This window comes from Nelumbo lutea, chromosome 8 (genome assembly GCF_056320005.1).
Source record: "Nelumbo lutea isolate HS-2025 chromosome 8, American lotus-T2T, whole genome shotgun sequence".
NCBI lineage: Eukaryota > Viridiplantae > Streptophyta > Magnoliopsida > Proteales > Nelumbonaceae > Nelumbo > Nelumbo lutea.
In genome coordinates, this window is record NC_142691.1 from 7216178 (window position 1) to 7241535 (window position 25358).

At 40.7% G+C, this 25358-nt stretch overlaps 1 protein-coding gene across 2 annotated transcripts in view; it reads left to right on the top strand.

The window, feature by feature from the left end:
• LOC148842456 (uncharacterized) overlaps positions 1–23359 on the top strand; it is a 47698-nt gene extending 24339 nt beyond the window's left edge. For both annotated transcript variants that reach the window (XM_088959683.1, XM_088959684.1), the window contains 11 exons: positions 4227–4320; positions 18841–18949; positions 19139–19410; positions 19542–19669; positions 19881–20115; positions 21277–21465; positions 21632–21921; positions 22011–22194; positions 22322–22564; positions 22731–22822; positions 22944–23359. In XM_088959683.1, coding sequence (XP_088815809.1) covers positions 4227–4320; positions 18841–18949; positions 19139–19410; positions 19542–19669; positions 19881–20115; positions 21277–21465; positions 21632–21921; positions 22011–22194; positions 22322–22564; positions 22731–22822; positions 22944–23091 — 1984 coding nt within the window. In that variant the 3' untranslated portion in view covers positions 23092–23359. The remainder of the gene's footprint in view (positions 1–4226; positions 4321–18840; positions 18950–19138; positions 19411–19541; positions 19670–19880; positions 20116–21276; positions 21466–21631; positions 21922–22010; positions 22195–22321; positions 22565–22730; positions 22823–22943) is intronic.
• Positions 23360–25358: the final 1999 nt, after the last annotated feature.

The following is a 25358-nucleotide window of genomic DNA, read 5'->3' on the forward strand; positions in this document are numbered from 1 at the left end:
CATGTAGGCGCATAATCTCCCGGAGGAATAATTCAGCAACTGTGGCTGCTGTAAATGGGTGTGATAGAGGTAGGAAATGACTGTATTTTGTCAGTCTATCTACTACCACAAGGATAACTGTTTTGGTAGCAGAAACGAGCAATCCTGTGATGAAATCCATTGATATATCATCCCAGACGTGGGTTGGTATTGGGAGTGGTTGCAAGAGGCCTGCTGGTGTTGTAGTGGCTGACTTGTTTTGTTGGCATACTGCACACCCGACTATGAAGTTTTGGATAGATGTACGCATGCCTTTCCAATGAAATTGTGTGGCGATGCACTTTTGTGTTCGTAGGATGCCGGAGTGGCTACCCGTGGGTGAGGCTTGGAATAATTCCAAGAGCTTCCTGAGATGGGCAGAGGTTGCCGGGATTTCCAGACGTCCTTTGAAGAAGAATACATCATTCTTAATTGTGTACCCAGGGTGCAGTGAGGGATTTGCCAATACTTGGGCCTTCAACTGCTGTAACTCCTTATGGGATTGGGATTCTTTTCGCAGTAGATCCAGGAGTGGAGAAGTCGGGGAAGGTACTAGTAACTGAAATGACTGTTGGTGCCGTGAGAGGGCGTCCGCCACTTGGATATCCAGCGTTGCTGTTCCAGGGATAGAACTGATTGATTCAATAAGAACTTCAGACTTTGATGGTTGGTCCGAATTGTGAACCGTCTACCGATCAAGTAGGATCGCCAACGTTGGACTGCTAAGACTATTGCTATTAATTCTTGCTCATAAACTGATTTGGCCCACTTTTGTGATGTTAAGGCCTTGCTGAAAAAGGCTAGTGGTTGCCACTCTTGCATGAGAACAGCCCCAACGCCTTGACTGGAGGCATCACACTCAATGATGACATCTTTTGTGAAATCGGGCAGTGCTAATGTTGGAGGGCTCGCAACCGCCTGTTTCAATTGCTCAAAAGCTTGTTGGGCTTGGTTTGACCAGTTAAAAGCGTCATGTTTCAGCAATTGGGTCAATGGGGTATCTATTAGGCCGTAGTTTTTGATGAAGCGGCCAGCCCAGTATACTGGAGATTTTATTTGGGTCAGCCGCTATAGTCCCCTTTTCTACAACATGTCCTAAGTAGTGAACTTGGTTTTGTCCAAAGGAGCACTTGGACTCTTTAGCGAACAACTGGTGGGCCTCAAGTGTTGCAAGGGTGACCTATAGATGGTTCAGATGTTCCTCCCAATTGGGGCTGTAGACCAATATGTCATCAAAGAAAACAAGGATGAACGTACGTAAATATGGCTGGAATATTGTCATTCATCAATGCTTGAAATGTGGCTGGAGCATTGGTCAACCCAAATGGCATGACCCGTAACTCATAGTGGCCATCATGTGTCTTGAAAGCCGTTTTGTGAACATCCTCCCTATGTACCCTTATTTGATGATACCCAGCTCGTAAATCCAGTTTTGAGAATATGGTGGCTTGACTGAGTTCATCAAGCAACTCATCAATGACTGGTATCGGGAATCGGTCTTTAATGGTGATGCTGTTAAGGGCTTTGTATTCAATACAAAACCGCCACGTCCCATCCTTTTTCTTGACTAATAGTACCAGTGATGAGAATGGGCTGTATTATCCCTTGCTTAAGCATATTTTGAACTTGCTTCTCGATTTTAGATTTCTGAAAGTAAGGTTCTCGGTAGGGTCTTACATTGGTCGGGCTGATCCCGACATGAGGGGGATGCGGTGGTCATGCTCCTGGCGTGGTGGCAATCCTTGGGGTTCTTTGAACACGTTGCCATAGTGCTGAAGGAGTTGTTGTAGGTGGCTTTGGAAGTCTCTAGGCCCATCTAGGCTGTTGTTAGCTAAGGATGGCCAGGTCCAATTTGAGTCCATGTCCATGAATATGGGCTGATTTGGATCGACTCTTTGCTTTGTCAGTGTTGCAAGACTGATGGGCCTTGGGCCCTTGCATGTTTGCCCTTGTAGATGGACTGTAGAGTTTCCTGATGTGAAGTCCATGGTGAGACGGGCCCAGTCATAGACCACGGGTCCTAGCTGTCTTAACCATTGAATGCTTAGCACCACGTCCACTCCATTGAGATGGAGAGGATATAGGTCCATCGCAAACTAATGACCTTGAATCTTTAGTGGTAGGCCCATGCAAATGCTATTGCAAGATAGGCTATTACCGTTGGCCACATGAACCGTAAAGGCCGTTTTTGGTTGAACCGGAAGTCCCATTTTATCCACCTAGACTTGAGTTATGAAGTTAAGGGAGCTGCCACTGTCTATGAGGATTGACACTTGGCGTCCTAGGATCAGCCCTGCAACTCTCATTGTCTGAGGGGACACAAGTCCCGTAAGGGCTTGTAAGGATATTTCAGGCATGCCATCGGATTGCATTTCCCACTCTGGGTTAGATTCTCCGCAATTGGTGATGTCGTCTTCCTCTTCAGCATCTGTTTGGAGGAGAAACGCTTGTTGTTTCTTGCAGCGATGGCCCGACCCAAATTTCTCTTCGTAGTTGTAACAGAGACCTTTGTCTCTACGGGCTTGCATCTCTGCCCAGGGCAGCCATATGAAAGGAACCAGTGGGCCTGGGCCCAATACTCCTTCCTCCTTGTCTGGTGCTGTCGTCCTTTCTTGCTCCCTTCTTGCTCCGGGACCCCATGGTCGCTGCACCTTTCTTGCTCGACTGAACTTGTCCTCATACAATCTGGCTAGTGCTGCCGCATTGATGACCGAAGTGGGCTGCATCGCTTTCACTTCTAGTCGCAGTTCTTCTTTTAGGTTGCGGACGAAGCTTCCCACCAACGCCTTCTCCGTCCACCCTTGGACTCTCATGGCCAGCCTTTTGAACTTTATCTGGTATTCTTTTATTGATCCCACCTACCGCAGCTTTGCCAAATTTTCATCAAGATCTTCGAACCCAGATGATCCAAAACAGACAGTCATGGCATCCGTGAAGTCTGCCTAGGTTTGACGGGGGTGCCCACTTTGGTACCATTGAAACTAGAGGATAGCTTCCCCTTCAAGATGCGCAGAAGCCAGAGCTACCCTATCTTGCCTTGGCGTTTCATGGTAATCGAAATACTTTTCGGCTCTGAGAATCCAGGGAGTTGGGTCGCCGCCTGAGAAGATGGGGAAGTCGATTTTGGCTATTCTTGTTGCCACCTCTGTTCTGCGGCTGTTTTCATTGCTGTGCTCTTCTTGGCTTCCTCTGTCAATGTTCGTTGCCCCTTGCTCCATTCGAAGGAGGAGAGCAGTGAAGCCTTCCTTCATTTCTCTGAGTTTTGAAGACATTTGATGGATCTCTACCTCCATCTAATCCACTTGGGCGTCTACTGACATGTTTCTTGTGTTGGTCATACTGGCTCTGATACCAAATTGTTAGGAACCTGCCTAACTCAGGGCTCTTCGAGGGGCCAACCTCCTGAATTCTTGGAAGAAGAGAGAGAAGAGAGAGAGAGGGAGAGAGAGTTTAATGCCGAAAGAATCAATGTCCTATTCCCTTTTCTGCTCTACTACTTATAGTTTTACAGTCTTGATTGTTACAGTTGTTACAAGGCAGTTGTTACAAGTGTATGGTTAGTTGTGCTGATGTGGCCTCCTCTTGTAAAACTGATGAACTGCCTTCTGTTGGTCTGTTCCAGCAGTCTTGACATGTACAGCCAAAAGTTCAGCCCATGATGAATCTCTAAATACACCGCTAATGCCCGACCTCCCTGGTTTTCCCATGATACTCCCATCAAAATTGAGCTTTACTTGATTAACATTGGGTGTTGTCTTGCTTATCAAAAAAAAGGGAGTCATCCAAGTGAAGAGTGAGGCTGTCCTTGTGCCAGAAGAGTTGGTTACATTTGGCCATCTTTGTACAATGCCATATAGGCCCCGTTCGCTTTTTGGGAAGTTACTTATCCATGTTCTTTTTTTTTTCCCAAGTAAATAAGAAAATGACTGTTTTAACCATAAAAATCCGTTATTAAAAGGGGCAATTTTGTCCCATCCAAGTGTTAGCAACTTTCCTCCCAGATGGGAAAGTTACCTACACCCTGGGAGATGGGTATGACTTACCCAGGTAAGTGGTAACTGGGGAAAGAACATGCCTATAGAGAAAGTTTTAAAGATAGTTAAAGTCTCAACGCAATTACGCACCCTTACCGAATATATTTTCCACATTTCCTTTGAGTGGGATTCTGCCTTAATATTTGGATTTTGACTGATCTGTTTTTGTTACAGGGGAGGATTAGGAAGGGATAAAGGCCAGACTGGAGAAAGTGGAACTGTTACTGGTAAAGCTTGCCCGAAAGGGCTTTATGGGATCTTTTGTGAGGTAGCTTTTGCAACTTTGCTATTTGAAAATTATTTTTGGGTGATAACAGGCACCCTTTGTATACTCACTCATATGTAATGTGCTCTGTTAGACATTTCTAAAATCTTAAAATGCCATTGTCTTACTTTGGATGACAACTTTTGCTCTTTATCGATTTATACCATTTTTTTGATAGGCATACCATTTGATATTTATAATAGAGATTTCTAGTCATGATTATCTAACTAAAGATCTTGACCATTCAATTTCATGTCTCAAGATGTTTTTTTTGATAAGCCATTCATACCTCAAGATCAGTCAACAAATCTTGAAAATCCAAGTGATGTTCAATGGTTTTAGTAACCAAAACTATGGAAGTGGTAATTCAACAAAAAGTACCCAAATTAGAAAAATATATCAAAAAAAATGCTGAACCAAATTAACCCAAGGATCTGGACTGTCGAAGTTGTCTCTTAAGTTCAGTGTATTAATGTTAAGAGATTAGTTGATTAAGAATGGAGAAGTTATGTCGGTATACAGAAATGAGATTAAAAGAATTGAATGGAGGAGGAGTATGGCAGTGAAGATACATTGGGTTCAGAGTTAGGTTTACCTAAACCAAAAATTAATCCCATTTCAGCAGAGCAGCACAAGCCGGTTAGCGGTGTAGTGGAACAGAACTCTCCTATGCCGTTGAATGTAGATTCATTATTTGGGGAACAACTTGGAAAGGTCACTTCGGCTGCTACGACTAACATAGCTTCGGTTGAACCAAACTTGATCCCACAGTTGCACCTTAGGGAAGGATCCATCCTTGAACCACTTCCCCATTCTGGGACTCCAGCTTCTTTGTCTGTTTCCTCCACAAGTCCAGGTACGTCTGTCAATTTGTTTTTGGATACTGATATGGGTATTGTCCCTGAAACAGGTACCTGTGCACCCCAACCACAAGGAATGACCAGGGAAGGGGAGCTGTTGGGTGTCGAATTTGAGGGCAAAGAGAAAGAGGAAGAACTGAGGAGAAAAAGGAAACAAGAGGAGGAGCTAGAGAAGATTTGGGATCAGATATGTTTTTATTTTGAGGAATATAAGCAAAGAGAGGACTGGCTGGAAAGAAATACAGAATACATTAAAGCTCAAGAGGAAGCTTCTGATAGTGTGATTGAGGATTGTGTAACTATGGCAGGAAAACCCGAATTAGAAAAATTACAGGAGGAATTGGAGAGGATTTGGGGACAAATTTGTGTACTTCTTGAGGAATATAAACTTATAGAAGAATCTTCTGAGGAAAATCCCAGAAAATTGGATCCCCTAAAGGCATCAAAGGTGTTATTTGCAAATCTGGACAAGCAAACAGCCACCAGAAAAAGAAAAGATCAGAGGTGGAGAGACTAATTTCCGACATAGAAGGAAGATCCCTAAGTAGGGGACATGTAAATTGAGGAGGGTATCAAATTCTTTGTTTTCCTATGAAATTATCAGTTGGAATGTGAGGGGCTTAGGCAGTGCAAGGAAAAGAAGAGCAATAAAGGACTTCCTTAGAAGGGAAAGGCCGGATATTGTAATGATATAGGAGACCAAGTTAGTTGTACTTGACAGAAGATGGGCTAGAAGTGTTTGGAAATCTAGAGGAATTAGTTGGGTTTCAGCACCGTCTTTGGGGGCTTCAGGGGTATTGTCACCTTTTGGAGAGAGGATGTTGTGGAGATTGTGGAGGAATTAATAGGGTGTTTCTCAGTATCCTTTAAGTTTAGAAGTGTGGAGGATTGTTTCATCTGGGTACTAACCAATGTGTATGGACCATGTAACTATAGAGAAAGGAATGAATTCTAGGAAGAATTATCAGGGATTCAGGGTCTATGGGATGGTCTTTGGTGTTGGGGGGAATTTTAATGTAATCCGCTTCACTAATGAATCAAACAACCCCCATCAGACTATAAGAACTAGTATTAGGAAGTTCAATGAGTTCATCAACTGTTGCGAGTTAAAGGAACTTCCTCTATTACAAGCTCGCTTTACATGGTCTAATTACTAAGAAACCCCAACCCGCTCAAAGCTAGACATATTTCCTTTTAATGAAAGTTGGGAAAGTCATTGGAGGGATTTAGTGGCTAGAGCTTTACCTAGAGTCACTTTTGACCATTGTCCCATTGAGTTAGGACAAGAACCTTTTAGGCATGGTTCTCGACCCTTAAGATTTGAAAACATGTGGCTGACACACCTTGACTTTGTGAAGAAGATTGATGTGGAGGGAAGATGTAAGTGGGGTGAGGTTGAAAGGGGTGACCAAAGAACCATGAACATGCAAGAGCGAGAAATGAGATGAAGTTGAAGAGGGATCTAGAAGAGGTACTACTAAGTGAAGAAATTTCCTGGAGGCAAAAATCTAGATGCAAATGGATTAAGGAAGGTGATGGAAATACTAAATTCTTCCATGAGATGGCCAATGGGAGGAGGAAGTGGATGGAGTTACTTATGAGTCTCAAGAGGACATATCCAATTGTTTCGTTGCTCACTTCAAATCTATTCTAAGGAGGCCTCTTGGTAATGGGTTGGAGTTGGAAGGTGTTACTTGGCCAAGACTTTCTAAGGAAAATAAAGGATGGTTGGAAAGGCACTTTGAGAAGGATGAAATTAGACATGCTATCCTTTCTATGGATAGGTCTAAAGCCCTATGGCTGGATGGTTTTACTATGGCTTTCTTTCAAGATTGTTGGAATGCCATTAAGGAAGATTTGCTCGAGGTCAGTAGAGAGTTTGAGGAAAGCTCAATAATAAGCCCAGGAGTTAATGCTACTTTTCTAGCCTTGATTCCAAAGAAGAAAGAGGTTATTCATCCAAAAGACTTTAGACCTATCAGTTTGGTGACTAGCATTTACAAGATTCTAGCCAAGGTCTTGCCATTGAGGATCAAAAAGGTGCTCTGCTCAATCATCAGTCAAGCTCATGTTGCTTTTGTTCAGGGGAGACAAATAATTGGTCAAATTTTAATAGCAAATGATTGTGTGGAGGAGATGCGAAGATCGGATAATGAAGGCTTTGTTTGTAAATTGGATCTTGAAAAGGCCTATGATCTAGTGGATTGGAGCTTCTTGTTAGAGGTGTTCAAGAAGTGCGGGTTTGGGAATAAATGGTGTAAATGAATGAAGGGATGCCTTTCCTCCTGTCATTTTTCTGTTCTAGCCAATGGGGCAGTTAATGATTTTTTCCCAACCTATAGGGGCTTGAGACAAGGTGATCCACTATTCCCCTTCTTATTTACGTTGGTTGCTAATGCTTTTAATTGACTTTTGTCAGATGCAGATAGGGTTGGGTTATTGAGAGGTTGGAGAATAGGTAGAGATAGAATTCTGGTAATCCACCTTCAGTTTGCAAACAACATTATCATCTTTTGTGAGGGTTGTGATTTGGTGGAAGTGAGAAACTTGAATCTAATTATCCTCTTTGAGAATGCCTCTAATTTGGAAATCAATCTTGAAAAGAGTTGTGTGGTTGGATTGAACTTGGATGAAGGGGTTCTGGAGTCTATCGTTGCCTGCTTAGATTGCTCCTATTCCAAGTGGCCTTTGATCTATTTAGGACTTCCTAGGAGCCAACCCAAAGGAAAGTTGGTTTTGGAACCCTGTGGTGGAAAAGTTTGAAAAAAGATTGGCGACTTGGAGGAGGAACTACATTTCTTTAGGGGGTAGAGTGACCCTAATAAAAGTTACACTGGCTAGTCTGCCAATTTATTTTCTGTTAGTCTTTAGGATACCTAACAGGGAAGCAAAGAGGATTGAAAAATAGATTAGGGACTTCCTATGGGAGCCAATGGAAGGAAAAAAAGGATTATTTGGTCAGCTGGGAAGTAGTGAGCCAAATCAAAAAAGAAGGGGGGCTAGGGCTAGGACAGATAGCTAGGAAGAATGGAGCTCTTCTAGGTAAGTGGCTTTGGAGGTGGCCCTTGGAAAGAGAGAGGTTATGGCATGAGGTGGTGGCTAGCATTCATGGTTGTTTTGCGACTGGTTGGGATGCGGGGGTATCTCGACGGGCTTCACTCACAACCCCTTGGAAGGCTATTTCAATCAACCTCCCTAATTTCCCCAGGCATGTAAGATATGACGTCTGCTCTGGTAATTCTGTTCTTTTCTGGGAAGATATTTGAGTGGGCTCTCAACCTCTAAAAGATCGCTTTCCTTCCCTTTATGCTACCTCCCGTCTTTAAAAAGGAGCTTGTTTCAAAATTTCTTTCACCCCTAGTTCGCCCCTTGTCTTTGAATTGGAATTTTGGGTTTCGTAGAGGTTTAAGTGATGAGGAATCTGCTTTTGTCTCTGAGATCTTGCTTCTTTTGGACTTCGTTTGTTTGGACCTCTCTAAACCCGATAGAAGAATTTGGACCCTAACTCCTTATGGCTCCTTTACTTGTGCTTCTTATCTTGAGTCCCTTTGTTCTGCCCCTCTCTTTTTGGAGTTCCTTGTCAAAGAAATTTGGTCAAGGCCCATTCCCCCTAAAGTAGCTGTTTTCTGTTGGGAAGCTTTTTACGGTAAGACCAATACTATGGATAACCTGCAAAAGAAGAGACCTTTCCTTTGTATATCCCCAAACTGATGTATTTTGTGTAAAATGCATAACGAGGATCACTGCCACTTGTTATCTTGTGTTTCTGTTGCTAATATTTGGAATTGGGTCTTTATGTTGTTTGGGTGTAGGTGGACCTTGCTCTCTGAAGTAAACTTGCTTTTTGACCCGTCTACTTTTTGCCAGCCAACTAAGAGAGGGAAACTAATGTGGAAGTGTATCAGAGCAGCCATTTTGTGGACTGAGAGGAATGGAATTTTAGAATATTCCTAGAAAAGGAAAGAAGCTTTGATGAAGCAAAGAAGTGCATTATGACAAGAACAATTCATTGGTTAAAAACTTTAGATCTGTTCAGAGGTTATTCTTTTGATGACCTCTGGAAAAGTTGGGCAGAGGTGACCTCCACAGCCCCAAAAAATAATAGACTACAGATAGAGTGGAAACCTCCTACAGAGGGTGTGGTAAAGCGGAACTTTGATAGCAGCAGTCTAGGCAATCCAGGGCCTTCGGGCATAGGTGGGATCTTAAAAGATAAGGATAGAAACATTCTATCCCTATTCTCGGGACCAATGGGAGTTGGAGATTCAACAAGGGCTGATGTACTGGCTGCGGTGCAAGGAATACATGTTGCAAACCATTTAGGAGTAAAAATCTGATAGTTGAGGGAGATTCTAAGGTGGTAGTAGGTTGGTTGTCGAGTCCAGAAACAGTTCTCTATGGGCTTACAAGGATCTTCTTAAGAAAGTTAATTAGCTCACAAAGAGTCACCTATCAGTGGGTCAGCAGATCAGCAAATGCCATGGCAGATTCTTTGGCAAAAAAGGGGTCTCAGGGTTGAGTATTTTCTGCCACTATGATTGTATTCTGTTAAGTTTGTTACTTTGTTTTATGCTCTCACCTCTAAGGGGATAACATCTCGTGCTTCCTCTTTGGGTGAATGTATACTCCCTTTCTTATTAATAAAATCATTTTTTATGAATGAAAATATTTTATTAATTCAGAAAATAAGGCAATACAGGAAACCCATGAAGAGGCACAAGCTGTTACCTCTTCTAACAAAGTATTACATCAATTAAGAACCGGATAAGCAGAAACAAAATTACATAGCAGCCCAAAACAGATGATCCCTTGAAACCCCTTGCTTAGCTAGTCCATCTGCTAAGGAATTTGCTGGTCTTTCTACCCAAAGAGGGGTAACTGTCATATTTCTTGTGAGTCAATTGACTTTCCTCAATAAATCTCTATATCGCTGCATAGCTGAAGCTGGCTTTGTCAGCCATCCCACAACAATTTTAGAGTCTCCTTCAACTATCAAGTGCTGAACTCCTAACCGTTCAACAACCTGGATGCCTTGTACAGCCACTAAGATCTCTTCTCTATTTGAGTCTCCTATTCCCACAGGGCTTGAAGACAAAGCTAAAATGTTGCTCTCTCTATCTCTCAGCACCCCTCCTATCCCCGAAGGGCCTGGGTTTCCTTGGCTACTACCATCAAAATTCAGCTTTGCACAACCTTCAGGCAGAGGCTTCCACACTGCAGCTGCCTTGTCCCTCCTCGTATGGCTAGTGGCTACTGCCTTCCAATTACAACAAATGTCATCAAAGGAAAACGTATGGAAGAAGTCCAAAGTTCTTAGCCAATGAATGGCTCTAGTTAGTATTCAATCCTCAACAGTGTGTAAGCTTCTTTCCTTTTCTTTGAACACCCTAGCATTCCTTTCTTCCCAACTTGTCCACAGGGCTGCTGTCTAATACATCTCCACATCGTTTTTTCCTTTTTTTTGTAGGCCACACAAAAAAAGAAGGATCGAACAACTGATGTAATTCTAAGGACAAATTCCACTTGCATCCAAACAAAGAAAAGATCCAACTCCAAATAGCACTAGAAAAGGAACAAGATACAAGTAGGTGGGAGCAATCCTCACCACTAGCCCTGCAAAGAACACACCAGTTAGGGAACAAGCACATGAAAGGCCTTTTCTTCTGCAAGCAATCCAGAGTATTGATCTTTTTATAAAACACCTCCCATCGGAAAATTATAATTTTAGGAGGAACATGTCTGAACCAAATCTCCTTAGAAGGGAAACCCAACTATCCCATGGAGGGCCAAAGAGACTTAAAAAAGGAAGCACAAGTGAAAAATCCTTTAGGATGAGGGGACCATAGTCTCACATCCGACCGAAGAGGGTCCAGAAAGACACTGCCAAGAAGCGACAACAATTCTGAAGCACTACCAAGTTCAACATCCCTCAAAGCTCGCCTAAAACCAAAGTCTCGACTTAAGGAAGAGGGTGAAGTAATAGAATGAAGAAAATGAGAAATAGTTTTTTCTTTGTAAAAGGAAAGGGAATAGAGAGCCAGGAATTTGTCCTTAAGGGCAACAATACCCACCCAAGTGTCTTCCCAAAATAAAATAGAGTCACCAGAGTTAACATCATACCTGAACAAGTTGAGAAACTGAGGGAGGACACTCTGAATTGCTTTCCAAGGAGATGCCAACGTAGCTTGACGTGATACACTCGCATCCCAACTATTTTCTCGTCTGCCATGTATACTACTATCACTTCATGCCACAGCCTCTCCCTTTCTCTAGGCCACTTCCACAACCACTTCCCTAAGAGAGCTTTATTCTTTAGAGCTAACCTTCCTACTCCTAGTCCACCCTCCTCTTTACTCCTACAAACTATTTCCCAATTAATTAGATGATCTTTCTTTTCCTCCCCAGGCTCCCACATAAAAGATCTCATTATCCTCTCCAACTTCTTAGCTTCCCTAATAGGAATCCTAAAGATAGAGAGAAAATAGACCGGTAAATTTGCTAGGGTAGCTCTCAATAAAGTCACTCGACCCCCTATGGAAATGTAGTTCTTTTTCCAAGAAGCTAATCTTTTCTCAAACTTTTCCAGAATTGGGGTCCAAAGTCTACTCTCCTTTGGGTTAGCCCCTAGAGGGAGATCTAGATATTGCAAGGGCCAAGAAGAAATGGGACAACCTAAACAATCCGCCACAGACTGCGAAGTCCTCTCATTCAGATTAACCCCTACCACACAACTCTTATCCAGGTTTATCTTCAAATTGGAGACATTCTCAAAGTGTTGTTACAATGCTTTGAGATTCCTCACTTCCCGCCTGTCACCCTTCATAAAAAATTATGATATCTCTGGCAAACTGCAGGTGGGTTACCCGGACATTGTTCCTTCCAATCCTCTAGCCTCTAACTTCCTCTTCCCTATCTGCTTTAGAGATTAAATCCACCGAGGACATTTGCAACTAGGGTGAAAAGAAAAGGGGAGAGAGGGTTACCTTGTCTAAGGCCTCTACAAGCTGGGAAAAAGTCTTTCACCACCCCATTAACCCAAACGGAGTAATGGCAGGAACTAATGCAGCCCTTTACCCAATTGCACCATCTAGCTCCAAACCCACAACACCCTAGGACCTCTTGTAAAAAACTCCAATCCACAAGATCATAAGCCTTCACCAAATCTAGTTTACAAATGAAACCTTGGGTTCTTGACTTTCTCATGTCCTCCATGCATTCATTTGCTATTAGGATCTGATCCGTTATTTGCCTTCCCTGTAAGAAAGCAGTACTACTCGGATTTTCAATGACAACACTTTAGCTAGGATTTTAAGATGCTTGTCACTAGACTGATTGGCTTAGTCTTAAGGGTTCTTTGCATCTGCCTTCTTTGGGATTAGGGCTAGGAAAGTAGCATTGACTCCAGGGCTCACTGTTTTTTTATCTGCAAATTCCTGAAACACCCCAACAAGGTCTTCTTTCACCACATCCCAACAATCCTGATAGAAAGCCATTGTAAAGCCATCTGGACCAGATGCTTTGGATCTAATAAAATCATTTTTCACTTGTCCAAAAAAGAAAACAAGAAACTTTTATTAATTATGAAAAAATGCCATGTACAACTGATGTTAAAGCCAGCTACCAGCGGTAGCTAGTGCAAAGAAAACCCTTTTAGATTGATCTCCAAAAAAATGATCCCTTTATTTATTTAATTTTTCTTTCTGGAGATAAAGCTTAAAGTATCATATTCATAAGTAAATATGTGCAAGTATGACCATTGTATGGTAAGCCACTATGCAAAGTACATTCATTCTGCACCTGTCCTGCCTGAATTACAAAAAACAGTGTGGCAGGACCAGAATAGTTTTGATGGGAAATATTACTAAATCGATCAGTTGCAGGCTTGCAGCCAGCCAGGAATAAATGGAACCTATTATCTTTTTGATTAATTCATCCACAGCTTCAATTCTGAGGTTTCCTCTGATTTCTTTCCTTCCAAATGCAGCATGACACTGCAGCAGGAATGGTGTTCCATTGTTTTCTTTCCTTCTTTCTCATTTAGCCCTTTCAGTTTCCAGGAGCTTAAGTGGTCTGAGATCCTTTCTGGCAAGCACCAAGAAAGGTTAAACAAGCTACAGAAATAGGAGTAAATCTGATTCGCCACTGTACATTGCAGGAATAGATGATTGAAAGTTTCTTGTCTCTCCCACAGAGTACACAAGTTTCTGTTCACCAAATTATCCCTGGTGAGGAACCTATCAAGCACCACAGATGACAGTAGGAAAGCCACTTTAGAGGTATGGGATAACCAAACTTCCTTGTGGGGGAAAGCTGAATTTTCATTGTTAGTCAACTACCTGTATATGGATTTGACAGAGAAGATCTCTCAAAGGGAACCTGTCCCTCTGCTGGTGGGGGCAAAGCCAGAACTGATACCAAGAATGATATAAGTCTTCTCTGATGGGATTGCCTCCTCCCTTGAAGCCCGATGGTGGAAGGAAGGAGCTTCCGGTGGGGAAGCTGTCTCTGTGCAGGAAGATGGTAGTGCACGTGGCAGGTTGTGAGATGATGAACAGATGGGTAACCTATGTTACACAAAAAAGGAAATGCAGAGGTCTGAAACGAAGAATGATAGAAGTTTTCTCTGATGGGATTGCCTCCTCCCTTGAAGCCTGATGGTGGAAGGAAGGAGCTTCCGGTGGGGAAGCTGTCTCTATGCAGGAAGATGGTAGTGCACGTGGCAGGTTGTGAGATGATGAACAGATGGGTAACCTATGTTACACAAAAAAGGATTTGCAGAGGTCTGAAATGAAGAAACAAGGGGCTCAGATGGCTAAATCTGAAAAGGTTTATGCCCACAGGATGTTGATCTTAAAAGCTATGCACAGATGGTTGCTTGTACAGGTGGTCAACATTTAAAGCACAAGAGGGACAGCAAGATTTTGGAGGCAGAAAATCCTGTTGACAAGTCACGTGGAGAAGAAAGGGCAAGCTTAAACTGAAATAGTATTGGCTGCTTCATCAAACCAGATCCATAATGGGTGGACCCAAAAGAGACAAAGAATTAAAATCACACAAGTTGTGAGCATGTGACTTCTAAAAGGGTTGAAGGTGTGTTAGACCATCGTTTGGGTCTATCTTCTTCCTAATTGAAAACAAACATTGCTGCATCAGCTATTCCACGTTCTACTCCGAGGAAAAACTCCTGGATATGGCAACTACGGCAGGTCTCTCAATCATTAGAGGTGGGTCGTCCTTATCCTAGATACTCTAGGGAGAAATCAGTGAACTCTGAAGGTGACGATGAAGACTGGATAAATCTTGCTGACTCGGATAGTGAAAATTCTTGGTCGAAGGAAGACTCTATTCTTGGGAGCATTGAGGGAGAGGTAAGGGAGAAAGGGGCGGACTTGGAAGACTTAGACATTGAGTTGCTCTTCGGTTAGACAGAAGCCTGGGAAGAATTCAATATTAACAACCCCAAACATGCAAGCACAGGTAGTGGTGATACCATGAAGCCGAGAACACTTGTGGAGGGTGAAACTAACGGTCAGGGGAGAAGAAACCAAGTTCCATGTTCGCAACAAGGGGCAAGAGATAATTAAAGATCTAAACAATGAATCAATGATTGCCAAAGGTTGAACAGATGCACATTGGAAAGGGGTAAACAAAAGAGGAGCTAAGAGGTTTAGGTCCTGCCCTGTTCAGGTTTGAAAACATGTTAACCCATCCAGGTTTCCACCAAAAAGTGAAGGAATGGTGGGAAGGAGAAAGGCCAAGGGTGAATTTGGAAAGGAATGTTTTTTCCATAGGAAGGGGTGGATTCCAAAGACTTTAAGCAAAAAACAGGAAGTAGTGGATCAAATTGAAGGGGTGGATTCCAAAGAATCTCAAGGAACACTAGAGGAAAGGGATAGAGAACTAAGAAAGGCTTTAAAGAGTCAACTGGAAGACATTTTACTAAAATAGGAGATTAACTGGAGGCAAAAATCAAGGGTAAAATGGCTTCAAAAGGGTGATAGAAACACAAAGTTCTTTCATGCAATGGCCAATGCAAGGAGAAGGAAAAAACGTCATTTCCAGACTGGAAATAGGAGATGAAATTATTACTGATTAGCATGAGATAGCACAGGCCTTTGTGAATCATTTCAAATCAATTTACAGGAGGCCTTTAGATGCAACTTTCTGGATTGAGGGTTTAGATTGGTCAATCGCATCAATTGAGCAGAAAGTGTGGTTGGAAAGACCCTTTGAGGAGGAGGAGATCAGGAGAGCAGTGTTTTCCATGGACAAAGCTAAAGCTCCAACCTCCAGGGCTAGATGGGTTTACTATGGCATTTTATCAGGATTGTTGGGGTGTGCTAAAAAGAAGATTTACTTGAGGCTTTTAGGGAGTTCTTTGAAAGGGGTATAATAAATCCAAGGTTGAATTCAACTTTCAATGCCTTGATCCCTAAAAAGGTGGGAGCTAACCATCCCAAAGACTTCAGACCCATCAACCTAGTGAATAGTTTGTATAAAATCCTAACAAATGTCTTATCTTTAAGAATTTGGGAAGCTCTCCCCTCTTTAGTGACTTCCAACCAAGGGGCCTTTATTCAGAAGAGGCAAATCACGAATCAAATCCTAATCGCTAATTAGTGTGTTGAGGATATGAGGAGATCCAGGAAGAAAGGCATAATTTGCAAGCTGGACTTAGAGAAAGCCTATGATCTAGTTGATTGGTCTTTCCTTATTGAGATCATGAGACATTGTGGGTTTGGAGAGAGGTGGTGCAATTGGATTCTGGGATGTTTAAGGACTTGCCAATATTCAGTATTAGTAAATGGCATAGTTGTAGTTTGCTTTTCAGTGAGATCCTCTCTCCCCTTTTCTCTTCACACTGATGGTGGATGTTTTGAGTAGAATTCTGTTGAGGGCAGACTTAAGAGGGCTAGTGAGAGGCTGGAGAGTGGGAAGAGAAGAGGTACCAATTACACATCTGCAATTTGTAGATGACACTCTTCTCTTTTGCGAAGGAGAGAACTTGGATTGGATAAGGAATTTGAAACTCTCGGTGCAACTGTTTGAAAGATTGTCAAGCTTAAGGATAAATTTTGAAAAAAAGTTGCATAGCTGGAATAAACATGCATGATGGGGAGATGGCAAAGTATGCAAGCATTCTAGCTGTAGTGTTGTGTCTTGGCCCCTAACCTATTTGGGTTTACCCCTTGGAGCAAATCCAAAAGAAGTTGGATTCTGGAATCCAATGATAGAAAATTTCTCTAGGAAGTTAGCTAGTTGGAAGAAAGGAGATTTGTCTCTAGGTGGCAGAATAATGCTGATAAAATCAACACTAGCTAACTTACCTGTCTACTATTTGTCAGTCTTCAAAATTCCAGTGAGTGTGAGCAAGAAATTGGAGGTGGCAATGAGGGATTTCTTGTGGGAGCCAGGGGAGGAAAAGAGAGATCATAGAATAAGCTGGGAAATAGTGTGCAGGGGTCTTGGAATTAGGAAATATAGAAAAAAGGAACATGGCGTTGTTAGGTAAGTGGCTCTGGAGATTGCCTCAAGATAGGGACAAATTGTGGACAAAGGTGACAGTAAGTATTCATGGGCTTTTGGATAATGGATGGGATGCTGGTGTGTTGCCTAGGGCAAATGAAATCCATCCTCACCTTGGGAAGCCATTAGTGCAGTCCTACTTCTCTTCCTTCCTTCCATCAGATACAACCTTTGTAATGGTAACAATGTTAAATTTTGCGAACATACTTGGCTAGGAGACTCCCCTTTAAAGGGCCAATTTCCCTCTCTCTTTGCCCTCTCAAGCTTAAAAAATGAGCTAGTTTCTACATTCCTTGTCCAATCTCTAGCTTCACTCAATGGGGTTAATTGGGACTTGGGTTTCCGGTGGGGTATCCGAGACTCAGAACTTCAGTGTCTTCTTAGCCTCTTACATTTACTGGAAGGAGTTTTCATTGAAACCTTCAAGACCTGATAGCCAAGTTTGGACTTGTACGCCATCGGGGTCCTTCTCATGTGCCTCCTTTAAAACTCTACTAGAATCATCCTATAGTGGTCTGCCTCCTTTTATGGCGAAGGAGGTGTGGTGCAAAGCTGTTCCACCTAGAGTTGCTGCATTTTGTTGGGAAGTGGTTCATGGAAAGATTAATACTCTTGATCTACTCCAAAGAAAGCAGCCAAGTTGGTGTTTATCCTCTCATTGGTGTGTATTGTGTAAGGCTGATGGTGAGAGTTGCCTCCACCACTTTCTCTCTCGTTCTTTCATTACCTCTAGTTGGGATTGGTGCTTTTCTCTTCTTGGGTGCAGGTGGAGTCCTCCGGCGGATGTTCAACGCCTATTTGACACAACTACCTTTGGATGGCGAACAAAGAGAGGGAGGTTAATGTGGAACTGCATTAGAGATGCTGTTCTTTGGACTGTTTGGAAAGAAAGAAATGGAAGAGCTTTTACAGATATAGAAAGAAATAAAAGTGATATCTTGGAAACAATCAAAGTTAAAGTGGTGCATTGGCTGAAATCATTGACAGCCTTCTCTCATATGTCAACAAATGATCTAATGAGAAGCCGGAAGGAAGTAGCAAACTCTACAGCCCATAAGACAATTATAAATCATACTTGGTCACCTCCAAACAGAGGTTTTATCAAGCTTAACTTTGATGGTAGCAGCTTGGGGAATCCTGGACCTTCAGGTGTTTGAGGTATTTTTAGAGATGAGGGCAAATTCATCGCTATGTTCTCGGGGCCAGTTGGTGGAAACTCCCTGAGAGCAGAAGTTTTGGCAGTAGTGGAAGGCATTCAGAAGGAAAAACAATTGAACATCCAAAAGCTATTTGTGGAAGTAGATTCCAAACTGGTGATTTGCTAGTTACAAAGTGGGGGATCAGAACTGTTGGTTTTCGACAATGAAAGGAAGAAGATCAGGTGCCTAACCAGAGATATGGAAATACTGGTGATCTGCTAATTCTGTAGTAAATGTCTTAGCTAAACAAGGGGTGGAGAGAGATTTACTTCTCTGGGAACAACTGTAAGGGACCTGTTTGTAGGGGGAGAGATAAGGGATTTTATCTCTCACTGCCGACTGTATTTAATGTATTCTATCTTCCATTATATTAATTATTAAAAGGTTGAGTTATTGATAAAAAAACAAAAAAGAACCTTTCTATTTAGTCTAGCTCCTGCTATAAACCACCTTAGAACTCCAGGATTGACTCTGCATGTTATCCAGTTGAAATACTGGAAATTCTCTTTCAAGATTTTCCTTCTGTTTTGGTGTGTACAGCTTCTCATTGTACAAAGGACCTTTTACATCAATATAAATATACTTTACCTTTGCTCTTAAAAAGATCATAATATGGAAATACAGTTTTTTTTTTCTTTTCTTTTTTTTGAGAAGGTAACAGATTTCATTAAAAGAAAGAGAGGGAAATAGAGTTGTTACTATACAAGAACCTTTAATCAGTAAAATGGTTTAGGTTGTTTAGTAATCCAAGACTCCATTGGAAGCCTATAATTCATTAGTCATTGAGATCTTTCTGATATTCAGTTTTTTAAAGCTTTGAGTTGGCAGTGTTAGCAATTATTTTTTTGCTTGAGGCATTTCTATTAGATAGCTGCTTGTAGTTCAGATATCTTTTATTGTTGAAATTCCTTTAGCACGAGTGAACTGTATTCCTGCAGGAATGTCCAGCTGGCACTTTCAAGAATGTTAGTGGTTCTGATAAAGCCCTTTGTCATCAATGCCCACCTTATGAGCTTCCACATCGTGCCATCTACATAAATGTTCGAGGTATCCGTGAAAATTTATGTTTGTTTGTGTTTTCTTGCTGAACTGTCACGCTTTTTACTGAATAATGTGGATGGCCAAGTAGTTAACCTGGTTCTGTAAATTTCCCTTTCTCCTTTCATTTAATTCTTTCAGAGGCAACTATTTTCTTTTAGTAAATTTTCTCCTAAGCTCGGCTGTTTTCTTTAACAGGTGGCGTTGCTGAAACTCCATGCCCTTACAAATGCATTTCTGACAGATATCACATGCCTCACTGTTACACAGCTCTTGAAGAGTTGATTTACACCTTTGGTGGGCCATGGTTATTTGGCCTTCTTCTCTTGGGTCTCCTTATCTTGTTAGCTCTGGTGCTTAGTGTTGCACGGATGAAGTTTGTTGGTACTGATGAATTGCCAGGTCCAGCTCCCACTCAGCAGGGCTCTCAAATTGATCACTCCTTCCCTTTCCTGGAGTCACTGAATGAGGTGTTCTCTCCAATTAACATCCTTGCACTGTCAATACTTCATCATTAGGACTCCTGTAATTTCATTTTGCTTAGTTCTGCTTTTTTTTTTTTTTTCATTTGGAAGTTGATAGAATTCCTCTTTCCTTTCAGGTTCTGGAAACTAATAGAGCTGAAGAGTCTCAATCTCATGTCCATAGAATGTATTTTATGGGACCCAATACTTTTAGTGAACCGTGGCATCTTCCTCACTCTCCTCCAGAACAAGTAATGGAGATTGTGTAAGTCTCTTTGGACAATAATAATCATATAAGTTATACGTTTGATGCCGATATTATTTTTCAATTCTAAACAGTTTTCTCTCCTGTTCAACTAGGAGCCCCACAGTTACAGTGATTTTGTTTCCTTATTCATACTTAAGCAATGATATATATATATATATATATATTAATTTAAACAGCTGAGGGCTTTTCTACTTATTTGGCATGACAGATACGAGGATGCATTCAACAGATTTGTTGATGATATTAACGCCTTGGCTGCTTACCAGTGGTGGGAAGGAGCTGTCTATAGCATTTTATCTCTTCTTGTATATCCTCTTGCATGGTCATGGCAGCAATGGCGTCGTAAAAAGAAACTACAACGGTTGCGTGAATTTGTCCGATCAGAATATGACCATGCTTGTTTACGTTCTTGCCGTTCACGTGCTCTCTATGAAGGGCTTAAGGTTCATTTCCAAGAAACTGGTGTATTTGTATCTATTAAGTTGTGGATATTGATATCATGATGTTCTTTTTGCATGTACAGTAACTTATGGTGCATAATTGATACCTTCTCCAACTAAGTTACATCTTTATTTAGTATTAAGTTTTTTCCAGATCTTTCATGGGCCCTTCATAACCATATCCATGCATTCACCAACAATTTCAATTCTCACAGGAAATTGTTGGCCAGTTTCTCTATATCACCAATTAGTAGAGAATTAGTTAACCTTTTGCTTCAACCCTTCTCTATTACATACATACACCGAGTGGCAGAGCAAAGAATTTTCTCTTGGGGGGGTGGGGGCATATATTTATTTTTGGGTTATTGTAATGAAAAAGTTATAATAAGTCAAACTATTAAAAAATAACCTCAGGAACAATTTTCTAATATCTTGATTCATAATGTATTTAGAGTACAAAAAAGACATGAAGTTTGACATAAACATATACATAAAGATGAAAACAAAAGAATTAGACACCTCTTATGTTGAGCCCATCGACATTTCATACTTCCAACAATATCAAGCAATCAAAAATGGCAAAAATAGATCTCTGCAATCACCGTTTCAGTTGATAAAATTATATTCAGCAAGAAAAGAGCTCCTTTAGCTGTAAAAATAGCCTACCTTGTTTGTATCATTCATTTGCATTATTTTTTGTTTTCTGAATGGTGTAAGATACTGTATTGATAGAAAAATCAATGTACATTAGAACGCATGTATACAAAAAACTTTACAATGGGAATGTAACAAAATGTTTGAAAAAGAAACTCTTACCTACTTGAAAAGATGTTTTTATCAAAAAGGGAATTATACAGAGCTCTCTTAAATACCTTGTAGACTGCCAACCGTGAATGTAAAAAGCCTATCATTTTCTTTGTACCAGTTCCTCCAAACACATTTTATTTTTTAAAATTTGTTTATTCCTCACTCCAAATGCACCAGAACACAGCAGGAGGCAACACACTCCATGCTGTTTCCCCATTTGTACTCCAACTTCTCAGTCTCATTCGTTTGCATAGTGATATTTGCTCTGACCTATATATTTGTTGCCTTATATGATGTTTTTCCTGTTTTACCCAATAGTATTCAACAGCTTTTTGTGCTGGAATTGATGTCCTACAGGTTGCTGCAACTTCTGATTTAATGCTTGCATACGTGGACTTTTTTCTTGGTGGAGATGAAAAGAGAACTGATCTTCCTCCTCGTCTTCATCAAAGATTTCCAATGTCCATTGTTTTTGGGGGTGATGGAAGTTACATGGCTCCTTTCTCACTTCAAAGTGATAACGTTCTGACTAGTCTTATGAGTCAAGTAGGTTTTTGTTTTTTTTCTTTTGTTTCTTTTACTTTTTCCTGGCACTGTTTTAAGGAATTCCTTTATAAGGTCAAGTGATTGCCCTTTGTTTCTGTTTGCTTTTTTCAAGTACTACCATTTGAGAAAAGGTATTTGCTTGTTGTGTTTCTGATTTGCTTTGCAGGCTGTCCCACCTACAATTTGGTATCGGTTGGTGGCTGGTTTAAATGCTCATCTGCGCTTAGTTCGCCGTGGACGCCTGAGGACAACATTTTTACCTGTCCTCAGCTGGCTTGAAACACATGCAAATCCTGCTTTGAGCATCCATGGTATTCGGATTGACCTTGCATGGTTTCAGGCTACAACTTGTGGTTATTTCCAGTTTGGACTTGTGGTATATGCTGTTGAAGAAGAACCTGAGATGGTGCCTGCTGAACTTGTAGATGGAGCAGTGAGAACTCAGCAACAATCATGGTAAAAGTTTTTGCAATGCTACTTCTAACGAGTTGTTTTGGTCCCTTTCATATTACTTTTGCCTTAAAATATTTAGCTGTTTGTTGCAGTGCATATGGTGTTCATGGAGACTGTCTGCCAAGACGTATGCGAAGCAATGAAAATATTATGATACATAAAAGGTTATGTGGAGGGATTTTGAGTACTTGTAGCATTAGAATGCTTGAAGAGAAGAAAGATATTTTTTACCCCTTCTCTTTTATAGTGCATAATACAAAACCTGTTGGCCACCAGGTAGACTTTGATGCTTTTAAGTATGAGTTTTTTTTTTTTTTTTGTCTTTTTCTTCCCTTTCAGTAGGATGCAATTTTGTTTTTTCTCTAAGTTTATATTTTCTTACATCACTTTTATATCATTGCAGGACCTTGTTGGTTTGATCATATCAATACTTCTTTTAGGAGATTTTAGCTTAGTGTTGCTTACTCTGCTCCAATTGTACTCTATTTCACTGGTGGACTTCCTTTTAGTGTTGTTTGTTCTTCCTCTTGGGATTCTATTTCCATTTCCTGCTGGTATCAATGCTTTATTCAGTCATGGTCCTAGGCGGTCAGCAGGTCTTGCACGTGTATATGCTTTGTGGAATATTACATCCTTGATTAATGTTGTAAGTTTTCTTGATTAACTCCATGTCAGCTAGTTCGCATCCTCTCCCTCACTCGTATATATATGCATGTACAAATACATGTAATTTTGTTAGGTTTTCATGTAGTATTATAATACTATATGTAAACTTCAAGATTCTCATGTGTTGCAAATACATGTTGTAATAGGTGGTTGCCTTCATTTGTGGATTTGTCCATTATAAGACCCAATCGTCGTCAAGTAGAAGACATCCAAACTTTCAGCCCTGGAATTTTAGCATGTGAGGATATTATCTCCTAATGATTTTGATTTTCAGACTCCCTGGTAGAATAATTAGTTCGGCAAAATCTCTTGACACTGATTTACATGCCTTGGTATGTGCGTTTTTTGTGCCGGTGCAGGGATGAAAGTGGATGGTGGATGCTTCCTACTGGACTGGTGCTGTGTAAATGTGTCCAGGCACGACTCATCGATTGGCATGTCGCTAATCTAGAGATACATGACCGTTCGGTGTATAGTAACAACCCGGACCTGTTTTGGCAGTCATGATGATGATACTAATTAACCAGGTATCGTTTCATGCAAGGTTTTTTTTTTTTTATTATTATTATTTTGTTGCATTTTTCCCCTTTACCTCTTTTTTTTTTATATTCTGAGAAAGTAGGTGAATGGCACATAGAGGAAAAGAGAGAAATAGAGAGTGAACCTATTCATTCATGTAATACCTTGTGATTATGTGCAGTAATAGTTCTCTTCTATGTAAATATAAACTGGGTTCTGCCCATTCTTTGCATAATTCATCTGTTTTTGCTCTTTCCTTCGGTTTGCGTGAGATTGTCGTAGTCCTTTTTCTGTTGGCAATCTTATTTCGAGTCCCCTTTTGTTCTTGCAATTTGCCTTGATCCAAATCCCGATATTTGTTACCAATTCCTTCATTATACTCACGGAATAGCAATAGAGTTTTTTCTTATAAAAAAAATAGGGTTTTCAGAGTCAACAGCCACAGCTCCTAACAAACAATTTGAAGGATAGACTATTCCCGATTAGAGTTTTCTCTATTCTTTTGACCAAAAGAAGGTTAATCTCTGAACTTTTATTTGTCATAATTGTATGGGTATGGAATTTTAACTTCTAGGCATTTTTTCTTTTTATACCTGATCTATCAAAAGACTAAAAATAATTAATTGGTTATTGATTTTTTCGATGTTTATATATTTATGAATATTAACAAGAACATTTTCCATTTTCCTAAGAATTAAGATGCACATTTTTAGTTCTATATCTTTGCAACATTTCCCAAGTGTGTTCTTATAGAACTACAAGAGTGCGCGTTTCTCATGTTTACAACTTTATGTACCCTATTATTGTAATCTCAGACTTGGGAGTTTTAGAGTTTTCTTGGCGTAGCGTTTGAGTATCTTAGGTGTTGTTCGACAAGTCTTTTTAAAAAGATCCATCAGTTCAAATGGTCAAAAGATGTTGAGCTTTTGGGTCTTATCTTTAAAGACAGATTGTTTTGTAAGTGGTTCGGTCTATCGAGTTTTTAAAAATGCATTTAAAGGATATATCACTAGACCTGTTTATGGGCTTGGGATTTGGGCCTGATTTACACTGCATCATGCTTGGGATTGAGGCTGGGCCCTACTCAAAGTTTGGCAAAAGTCAAGCCCGAGCCTGATCCATGAACAGTCACTCAGAAAGATCAAAAAGCTTAATTTGAAGCTTTGTTGTCTTCTGAATTTGTCGAAGCTCAGAAGACCGTGTGGAAAGACTTGTCAAAAGTTGCTTTAGTATATGTTTGACATTGATGTTGAAGAGAAAACAATGCTGCTTATGTGTGAGTTGAAAGCACAAATGATGCCTTTTTCTGGTTTGGAAACGTTGTTGCTAGGTAGAATGTTTCCTGGAGCAACAACACTTTTTGTTTGGTAGTAGTGTTTCATATCTGTTTCTAGCACTGATGCCCATTATAAGAAGTTTACATTATGTTCTTGTTGGCAGCAACGAGCTCCAATATGAGAAAACGTCAAATTTGGCGTTTCTCCAAACTATGCCTTCTCGATTTCTAAGGCGTAGCTTGGAGTATCATTTTTTATGGAAAAATGATTTCAAACATATTGATGTTTTTTGGAGAATCGTTTTCTTCAACGTGACGCTGATGTGTTAACCATTTTCTAGAGCAATGACATCAATGCCAAAACAGATGCTTAGTTTTTCAACCATATTCATGATTGTGATGTATCTAAAGTGTATATTGATACATTTTTTTTCAAAATTGGCTTATATATGATATTGAGAACTAGATGTGCGGTTTGAACTTGCTAATGCGCCCATATGGTTGGGGGTGGTAGAAAAAGAAATGGGTTTTGATAAATCGGCCTTGTTTTTGATGAATGATAAACTGGATGTACCCTTCGTCAAAATTCAAGGCAATGAATATGATTGTTGGTTAGTGGTTACCATATAGCCTGTCCTAATCTCCTCTCAACATGGTTTTTAAAATCGACTCGGTGATTGAACCTGTTAGGGGTCTGGTTACCGGGTTGAACGGTCCGATTGTTCTTATTGAACACTTAGCCCGTTCTGACATAAAAAAGAAAAAAATTCAAAAAAACAAAAAATGGTCAAAATCGTTCGAATGGTTAACCTCTTGGTTCAACGATTCATTGACCAAAATCAACGATTTTGGGGGGAATCTAGTTTTTGGGGGAAAACAAAACCGGTCACCAGACCGGTTTTTGATTTTTTTGGTTCAATCGTCCGGTCCTATCCGGTTTTGAAAACCATGTCTCTCAGTCTTAAGGTGAGATGTGAGG